Raw genomic sequence first — 8,996 nt, 5'->3', positions numbered from 1 at the left:
TCCTGTACTGCACAACCTGCTGGATCAGCTCATCCAGGATGGAGCAGATCAGCCTATGCAGCCCTTTCCTACAAGAGACATCAAAGGAGCACTCAGGAGGGCAGAAAGGAGGACTCCCCCTGCTTGCAGCACCCTCAGCCAGGTCCATAGCTGTGCTCTGTAGCTGAGCCAGCTCTCCTGAACCTTTACAGCTTGGGTGTGGCAGAAGGGTGGAGCTGCCAGGGCTCCTGGGCACCAGAGCAGGTGGAATCCTGAGAGGTGTGGGGGCCCTGGGTGGCAGAGCTGTCTCTGCACCTCCACAACCCCATGGCACTCATTAAAGGGAAAGTGCAGACAGGTGGGAGGAGAGGTGATGCTGGGCTCCATTCCTGACCCCTTATGGCTTGGGTTTAGTGCCTGGCCAGCATCCACGTTACCAAAGTATCCTACCAGGGATCAGGGCATGCTCCTGTGGCACTGGCAGGACCTCTGCCACGTGTATTGGGCTGGACTTTGCCTGATGGGGCACTGCCCCAGGCACAGTCCTGGCACAAAACCCAGTACTGCCCCAGGCACAGTCCTGGCACAGGTGCCAGCCAGTTTGGAGGTAGTGGAGGCTGCCAGCAGGGAAGACAGCCAGTGCTGTGTGGACCCACTGTCAGCCATGGAGCAGGAAGCTGAAATCGTGCAGGAGCTGGGAAGCCTCCATGGCATCCCCCTCTACAAGAGCTTCATTGAGGGCTGGCCACGGGTGAAGGCTTTCCAAGCCCGTCCAGACGACGTGCTCATCTCCACCTACCCCAAATCGGGTGAGTGGTCCTGGGGGAGGGTGCAGGGGTATGGGGTGACACCAACCTTTGCAATGCTGTCCCTGTGTGGCAGGCACAACGTGGCTGAGCGAGATCATGGACATGATCTACCACGATGGCGATGTGGAGAAGTGCCGACGGGATGCCATCTACAACCGCGTGCCCTTCCTGGAGTTGAAGGCCCCTGGGGAAATGAGTGGTGAGTTTCCCCAGCCCAGCTGCCTGGCTTGGGTGGAGAGGGAACAGAGCCAGCTCGGGGGTGAGGGTGCTGGGGCTCACACCTCTAAGTCCCCTGTGCCACAGGTATTGAGCAGCTGGAGAGCACCCCATCCCCACGGCTGGTAAAGACCCATCTCCCAGTCCAGCTCCTTCCGACCTCCTTCTGGGAGAAGGACTGCAAGGTAACGTGGCAGGTGCTCCCTGTCTCTGCTCTGGGTTGGTGGGGAGGAGGCACCACTGTGTACCTCCCAAACACATCCTTGGCTCTCTCCAGATTATCTACATGGCCCGCAACCCCAAGGATGTTGCCATCTCCTACTACTACTTCCACCAGATGGCCAAGATACACCAGGACCCTGGCACGAAGGCCGAGTTCTTGGAGAACTTCATGGCTGGCAAAGGTGTGAGCTGAGCCACCTGTGGGAAGGACATCCCCTGCTACTCCTCTTTCCAGCTAATCCCTTGATCATATCCCACAGTGCCCTACGGATCCTGGTACGACCACGTGCGCGGATGGTGGGAGAAGAAGCAGGAGAAGAAGATACTCTACCTCTTCTATGAGGACATGAAAAAGGTGAGGGTGGGATGTAGGGGAAGGAGCCCTGGTTGCCCCCCAGCTTTTTGGCTGCCTGCTCATGTCAGTCACCCTGCAGGACCCACGGCAAGAAGTGCAGAAGATCTTGCAGTTCCTGGGCAAGGAGTTGGCAGAGGGAATAGTAGATAGGATTCTGCACCACACCTCCTTCCAGGAGATGAAGAAGAACCCTGCTGCCAACTATGAGACCATGCTCCCCATCTTGATGGATCACAGCATCTCCCCCTTCCTCCGGAAAGGTGGGGGTTCAGCTGGGGGTTCGGTGGTGGAGGATTTGGGAGGGATGTCCCTGGATTGTGTTTGAGCCCCCATCTGTGGCTGCAAATATGTCATGTGTGTGAGGATTTACCCCAGTTATTTTCTTGCCCCCAGGGGTATCTGGAGACTGGAAGAACCACTTCACTGTGGCCCAGAACGAGCGCTTTGACCAGCACTACCAAGAGCTCATGGCAGGCTCTGACCTCCACTTCCAGATGGAAGTGTGAGGGGCTTATCTCCTTTCCCGGGAGGACTGTGCTTCCCCTTGCTCTCCCAGTGGGGAGGATGGATTCAGATGGAGATTCTTGCACTAATTCACTTTTCCCCTTGCAATAAATTGTGATAAATGGAGGCTGAGTCATTGCCTTCAGAGAAAATGAGGGTGGGGCTTGGATCCCCTGAACTCTAGGGAGTATCTGGAAACACCTTCATGGTCATCAGAAGAGAGGGTGGGCACACAGTGGATTTTTAATGATGGTCAGGCATCACCAGGAGTAGGCACCTTCCCAGAAACCACCACTGGCCCCTGCCAGCTTGGGCTGCCCCAGCCTGCCAAGGTGCCTGGAGGGAAAAAAGATTGATGATGAATGGAAAATCCCCAGAGCACCAGCGAATCCAGTGCTGCCGCAGCCCTTGCGTGCACAGGAGCTTTCATGCCGCTGGGTTGGGGCAGGTTTCTTGACAGAGTGGGTGGTGGTCAGGCTCTCCTTGGCCCAGTTGGAGCTTGGCAGCCCATGGTCTGTAGGAACAAAGGTGAAGGGAAACAGCTCCCTGCTGCTGTGTGGCCAGGCTCAGCAACATCACTGTCCTTGCTGGATAAAGAACACACCTTTCAACCTGGCTGCACCTTGCCCTTGCTCTGGGATGCCTGGAGCAAACCAGTCCCTGTCCCACTGGGAGAAGGGTGTGCTTTGGAGCCCCAAGTTCCCCATTTACACCCCATTTCTGGCCAGTTCTTCAGTTTCTAAAACTGCAGCTTCTTGGCAAGACAGCCTCATGAGATTGTTCTATCCTGAAAGAGATGCAGCCCAGATCCAACTGCTAAAGAGCAGCAGTGCTATGAGGGGACCTGCCTCACAGAAATAAATCCTTTTCACACATTCATGTAAATGCCATGATGCCTTCCACTGGAAGATGTGCTTACCCAGCTCCTGGCTTTGCACATGCAGCCAATTTTGCTGGCACGTGGACAGCAAAACACCTGAACACCTGCCATGGCATGCCTCATCTTACCAGGAATTTGGCCCTGGAGATAAATCAGGGACGTTTATCTCAAGGCTGCCAACAGCTGAGCTGCTGACTCTGCCCAGCTGCCATCTCTCCTGCCCTTCCCACTCCCTCCCAGCTAAGGTAAGGAAGAACATTTCCCCACCATCGGCACCCTTAAACACTTTTCCCAGGAGCACTTGTGCTTTGCAACCTCACAAACTTTGGACCTATATTTGAGTGGAGTAGGGGTACAACCAAAGCCTGAACCCCACATCCCGTTCGCAAGCCCCACATCGGTGTGAGGAGCTGGGGACGTCCACGCAGGTGACTCTTGGACCAGGACAGGGTGATGTTCAATATCCCGGGATGTGGGTCGGGATTTCCTCCCTTTGTTTACTTCAGCGGGTGGAGAGGGAAGCTGTGATTCCCACTCCCGCTGCCCGTGTGCGTCCCGACGGGCGCTTGAGCGCGGATAGCTCATCACAGGCATTTGGGGACCGTCCCCATCCCCGCTCGCCCCTTCCCCGCACTCCTCCCACCGCAGCACCGGGACCGGGTCTGTCCGGGCTCCTGTCCCAGCGGTGCCCCCCGGCCCCTCCATCTTCCGGGCAGGGGAAGGAAAATAACAAATCCCGCCCCGCAAGCGGCGGGCCGAGCTTTGCCTCCTCCCTGCCAGAGCGCCCGGAAAAGAGGCAAGTAGCCGGGGGACTTTGGGCATGGCGTTTCGGGGTGCCCTGGCCTCATAAGCCGGGGGCCTGGGAGTGTGGGTGCGGGGGCTCCGTGTCCCCGCAAGCCCCCGGGAGATGGGAGCAAGACACCAAGCTTGTCTCCAAAAATCCAGAAATCACAGGGCGGGGGTTTTGCCGCTGGCATGTCCAGCGTTTCTGTCCTGAGCCGTGGGTGGAAAGGCTTCCTAGGGAGTGAGTTCTGAGTTCTGCTCCTCGTTCCTGTGACTGTCAAACCCTCACTCAAGCCCCCTGAAAGCAAGGCTTCCTCCCGTGCTGCCGTACGACAGGGAGATGGGGAGGAAAAAGCAAAGAGAAAAGCAGCCTGCAGCTCCAGCCAGGAATGCCCCTGAGAGTTTTTACATCCAGGAACAGCGCTGCCAGCTTGGTATGGGCAGCTGCCCGCTGCCTGTCTGACCTGAACCCCCAGAGCTGGCCATGCCCTTCCACTTCCCCTGCACTGCCACCTGCACCCCAAAACCCCCATGGAACTCAGGTGCCACCTCCTGCAATGCCAGCAAGGAGGGCATGGTTTCCCTCCTAAGGCCAGGATGGCTGGGTACAGCAGGGATTTTGGGGCACCTAGGGAAGGAGATGGCCCTGCCAGCCATATCCCTGCTCCACGTCCCTGTCCCCAGCAGGATGGCTGATTCGGACCCCTACCTGCGGCAGCCCTGGCTCACTGTGCACGGCATCCCCATGGTCAATGCCTTTGCCCACAACTGGGAACGGATTGACACCTTCCAGAGCCGCCCTGAGGACATTGTGGTGGCCACCTACCCCAAATCCGGTGAGCGTGCCCAGGCACCAAAGGAGGGCCAGGCTCAGGGAGGGAGCCCATGCTGCCGGTGCCTGGGCTGGGACCAGGGGTGTGCCAAAAGGCAACACTGGTAGATGGTGACCCTCTGGTGCCCGAGATGGGTCTTCAGTGGGAATGGCATCAGCTGGACACCCAACCTCTCCCCACCAGGCACCACCTGGGTCAGTGAGATCATGGACATGGTCCTGAAAGGCGGTGACCCGGAAAAGTGCAAGCAGGATGTCATTTGGGAGCGGGTGCCCATGATGGAGTTTGCTGCTCCTGGGAAGTTACCACCAGGTAGTGGGGTGGCAGAGGGTGGTGGGTGGCAATGGGTGCTGCATGGGGACAGTTTGTTTTTGTATGGGTGGGCACCACAGTGGGATCATTTCTGGGGGAAATCCTTACAGGCACAAAGCAGCTGGAGGCCATGCCATCCCCTCGCATCATCAAGACCCACATCCCAGCTCACATCTTGCCCAAATCCTTCTGGGAAAACCGCTGCAAGGTAACAGGCTGGAATGAACATACCTGGAGGGATCCAGCCCCCATAAGGGAGCACCCTGCCCTGTTGGGACCTTGCAAGTCCCCACATGCCACCAAGCTTTCTGCAGATGGTCTATGTGGGACGCAACGCCAAGGACGTGGCCGTCTCCTACTACCACTTTGATCTGATGAACAAGTTCCACCCTCACCCTGGGACATGGGCCGAGTACCTGGAGAAGTTCATGGCTGGCAGAGGTGGGACAGGGCACCCCTAAGTGCATGCAGGGGACCCTGCAGGGGACTGTCACCTACTGGCTGCTCTCCCCATGCAGTGGCGTATGGTTCCTGGTACGACCACGTCAAGGGCTACTGGGAGCGCAGGAAGGATCACCCCATTCTCTACCTCTTCTACGAGGACTTGAAGGAGGTGATGGGGTAGGAGGGATGGTGGTGTGGAGGGGGTCCGGGGTTGGCAGGGGGGGTGAGTGTCGGCCTGTGTCGCACAGGACCTGCGGCGGGAGGTTGCCAAGGTGGCCCAGTTCCTGGGGCAGAAGCTGTCGGATGCGGCGCTGGACACCATCACCCGACACACGTCCTTCGAGGCCATGAGGGACAACCCTGCCACCAACTACACCAATATTCCCTCTGACCTCATGGACCAGAGCGTGTCGCCCTTCATGCGCAAAGGTGAGCGGCTGCGGGGGCCTGGCGCGCTGCCTGCCCCGGCCCCTGCTGAGCCCCATCTCTCCCGGCCACAGGCACCACCGGGGACTGGAAGAACCACTTCACCGTGGCCCAGAACGAGCGCTTTGAGCAGGACTATGCGCAGAAGATGTCAGGCACTGACCTGTGCTTCCGCACTCAGATCTGAGGGGACGCCGCCAGACACCCCCCAGATCCGCCCTGTGCTGTGGTGGCACTGCTGCCTTTCCTTCCCTCCCCTGGAAGTGGTGGAGAGAAATAAAATGTGCTCCCTGACCCTGCCATGGGGTGCTGCTCACTGTCCTGAGCTTCTGCTGATCCCAACCCAGGTGTCCCCCTGGGGCTGCTGTTCCCTTCTTGGGCTGGGACAAGCAGGTGTCACCCCTCAGCCGCTGTGGTGGGGGGATTGCCAGCAGCAGCTCATGGGATCGCAGGAGGTTTTGGCAAATCTGTGTATAGGGAGCATGCTGGGTGGGTGTGGGCAGTGAGAGGTGTCCTACTTCCCCTCACACAGCAGGATGTTGCCTGGGACCTGTGGGGCTGAGATGTCCTCTGTGGCCCTGCCTGCAGGTCAGTCGCTGCCGGTTTCTCCCTGCCTTTGCTCCTCCCTTTCCACAGCTGCTGGGCTGGCAAACATTACTGCCCTCAGCGCCCTGCCTCTTTCCTTCTCCTTTCTGCTATTACCGAGGGAGGCCCCGAGTCTCCCTGTCCTCTGCTGTCACCCTCCTGGAGTCACCGTCCTGGTGTCACCCTCCCGGCACAGACCAGCAGGTCTGAGGTGAGATGGGTGTCCTGGGGTGCCCTGTGGGTGCTCTGCCCATGCTCAGCTGCACAGAGCTGCATGCTGCAGGGTCCAGGGTGGTGGGTTTGGGGCATTTTGTGTTTGTGTGCAATCAGCAGCCCTAAACCTTCCCTGACCTGTGGTCTCCTGCAATATCCCCAGGGACCCAGTTCCCTGCTCTCCAGGGGTGCTGAGGCAAGGGAAGAGGTGCTGTTCTAGTGTAGTCCCCTGGGTCTGGGCGATACTGGCACGCTGTGGGCACCCCTGTCCTTGCTGGGGCTCTGGGTGTGCTCCTGTCCCCACAGCTGGGATCCCTGTTCCCAGCAGTGTGTGCAGCGATGGCTGCGGTGACCTCTGGTCTGTGCTCTGGTGCTATCACTGCCGCTCCCTGAGCAGGCACAGTGCCAGCTGACCAGGCTGCCCTGGCTCACAGCCACCCTGAGAGGGTGAGGGGAACCTGCCCTCATCAGCCAGCCCTGTTCCACGTCCCTGTCCCCAGCAGGATGGCTGATTCGGACCCCTACCTGCGTCAGCCCTGCCTCACCGTGCACGGCATCCCCATGGTCAATGCCTTTGCCCACAACTGGGAACGGATTGACACCTTCCAGAGCTGCCCTGAGGACATTGTGGTGGTCACCTACCCCAAATCCGGTGAGTATCCTCAAGGCAGTACCAGATGTGCTGGTACGGGGTAGGCAAGTGTGTTGTTCAGCTGAGACCCACTGCCTGGGTGTATGCAGCACATTTAGGCGCTGTCAGGACAGAGTTGTGTAAGATTTCCCTTTTCCCCCATGGCATCTGGTTGAGGTCTGAGGGATTGTCAGTGCTGAGACACCCAATGCTGCCCTGGCTGCTCCCCTTCATGGTTTTCTTTCCCCAGGCACCACCTGGGTCAGCGAGATTGTGGATATGATCCTGCAAGGCGGAGATCCTGAGAAGTGCAAGCGGGACATTATCAGCAAGAGAGTGCCCATGCTGGAGTTCTCTGCCCCTGGGAAGATGGCAGCAGGTAGTGAGGTGCAGGGGTACCCCACAGGGGCTGAGTCCCAAGGGTCTTTGCCAAGGGTTCACTGAGGAATTGCACCGGGATCCCCCAGGAACAGACCTGCTGGCCACCATGCCCTCCCCCCGCGTGGTGAAGACTCACCTGCCGACACATATCCTGCCCAAATCCTTCTGGGAAAACCGCTGCAAGGTAACGCCCTACCCTTGTCCCTGCCTTGGAGGGAATTGCAGCAGCCCTGTTCCCATGAAACAGGACTCCCCACTGCTACCTCCAGCATCTTAAGTGTTCGTAGAAGATCCAGGAGCTGGAGCATCCTCCCTGCTGGGGCTCCTGGGGCTGCCCCTCATACATCCATGGCCCATCTGCAGATGGTCTATGTGGGACGCAACGCCAAGGACGTGGCCGTCTCCTACTACCACTTTGATTTGATGAACAAGTTCCTGCCAAACCCTGGGACATGGGCCGAGTACCTGGAGAAGTTCATGGCTGGCAGAGGTGGGACAGGGCACCCCTAAGTGCATGCAGGGGACCCTGCAGGGGACTGTCACCTACTGGCTGCTCTCCCCATGCAGTGGCGTATGGCTCCTGGTACGACCACGTCAAGGGCTACTGGGAGCGCAGGAAGGATCACCCCATTCTCTACCTCTTCTACGAGGACTTGAAGGAGGTGATGGGGTAGGAGGGATGGTGGTGTGGAGGGGGTCTGGGGTTGGCAGGGGGGGTGAGTGTCGGCCTGTGTCGCACAGGACCTGCGGCGGGAGGTTGCCAAGGTGGCCCAGTTCCTGGGGCAGAAGCTGTCGGATGCGGCGCTGGACACCATCACCCGACACACGTCCTTCGAGGCCATGAGGGACAACCCTGCCACCAACTACACCAATATTCCCTCTGACCTCATGGACCAGAGCGTGTCGCCCTTCATGCGCAAAGGTGAGCGGCTGCGGGGGCCTGGCGCGCTGCCTGCCCCGGCCCCTGCTGAGCCCCATCTCTCCCGGCCACAGGCACCACCGGGGACTGGAAGAACCACTTCACCGTGGCCCAGAACGAGCGCTTTGAGCAGGACTATGCGCAGAAGATGTCAGGCACTGACCTGTGCTTCCGCACTCAGATCTGAGGGGACGCCGCCAGACACCCCCCAGATCCGCCCTGTGCTGTGGTGGCGCTGCTGCCTTTCCTTCCCTCCCCTGGAAGTGGTGGAGAGAAATAAAATGTGCTCCCTGACCCTGCCATGGGGTGCTGCTCACTGTCCTGAGCTTCTGCTGATCCCAACCCAGGTGTCCCCCTGGGGCTGCTGTTCCCTTCTTGGGCTGGGACAAGCAGGTGTCACCCCTTAGCCGCTGTGGTGGGGGGATTGCCAGCAGCAGCTCATGGGATCGCAGGCGCTTTTGACAAAACTGCACGCGGGGATCATGTTGGTTTCCTTCCCCCCTC

The 8,996-nt window shown here is 59.1% G+C and overlaps 3 protein-coding genes across 5 annotated transcripts; all 3 read left to right on the top strand.

Moving 5' to 3' along the window:
* The first annotated feature begins 232 nt into the window (after positions 1–232).
* Positions 233–2,211, top strand: LOC132072228 (sulfotransferase 1 family member D1-like). The gene is made up of 7 exons (XM_059470363.1): positions 233–788; positions 862–987; positions 1,092–1,189; positions 1,282–1,408; positions 1,487–1,581; positions 1,661–1,841; positions 1,975–2,211. The coding sequence occupies exons 1-7, from the start codon at positions 353–355 to the stop codon at positions 2,085–2,087; spliced, it is 1,176 nt and encodes a 391-aa protein (XP_059326346.1). The 5' UTR covers positions 233–352; the 3' UTR covers positions 2,088–2,211.
* Positions 2,212–3,197: 986 nt separating this feature from the next.
* On the top strand, positions 3,198–6,063 carry LOC132072003 (sulfotransferase 1B1-like). Of its 2 annotated transcripts, none has more exons than XM_059469884.1 (8): positions 3,198–3,210; positions 4,436–4,584; positions 4,765–4,893; positions 5,004–5,101; positions 5,208–5,334; positions 5,412–5,506; positions 5,586–5,766; positions 5,838–6,063. In XM_059469884.1, the coding sequence occupies exons 2-8, from the start codon at positions 4,437–4,439 to the stop codon at positions 5,948–5,950; spliced, it is 891 nt and encodes a 296-aa protein (XP_059325867.1). In that variant the 5' UTR covers positions 3,198–3,210; position 4,436; the 3' UTR covers positions 5,951–6,063. The 2 variants fall into 2 exon arrangements, with proteins under 2 accessions (XP_059325867.1, XP_059325866.1); XM_059469883.1 differs by lacking the exon at positions 3,198–3,210 and adding an exon at positions 3,591–3,761.
* Positions 6,064–6,425: 362 nt separating this feature from the next.
* LOC132072005 (sulfotransferase 1B1-like) lies at positions 6,426–8,786 on the top strand. 2 transcript variants are annotated; one of them, XM_059469885.1, is made up of 8 exons: positions 6,426–6,559; positions 7,065–7,213; positions 7,443–7,571; positions 7,660–7,757; positions 7,937–8,063; positions 8,141–8,235; positions 8,315–8,495; positions 8,567–8,786. In XM_059469885.1, exons 2-8 carry the CDS (start codon positions 7,066–7,068, stop codon positions 8,677–8,679), a joined length of 891 nt encoding a protein of 296 aa, XP_059325868.1. In that variant the 5' UTR covers positions 6,426–6,559; position 7,065; the 3' UTR covers positions 8,680–8,786. The 2 variants fall into 2 exon arrangements, with proteins under 2 accessions (XP_059325868.1, XP_059325869.1); XM_059469886.1 differs by having other exon boundaries at positions 6,446–6,559; positions 7,062–7,213.
* Positions 8,787–8,996: the final 210 nt, after the last annotated feature.

The sequence above is a fragment of the Ammospiza nelsoni genome, chromosome 4, assembly GCF_027579445.1.
Source record: "Ammospiza nelsoni isolate bAmmNel1 chromosome 4, bAmmNel1.pri, whole genome shotgun sequence".
NCBI lineage: Eukaryota > Metazoa > Chordata > Aves > Passeriformes > Passerellidae > Ammospiza > Ammospiza nelsoni.
This window is presented reverse-complemented; position numbering and strand designations above follow the sequence as displayed.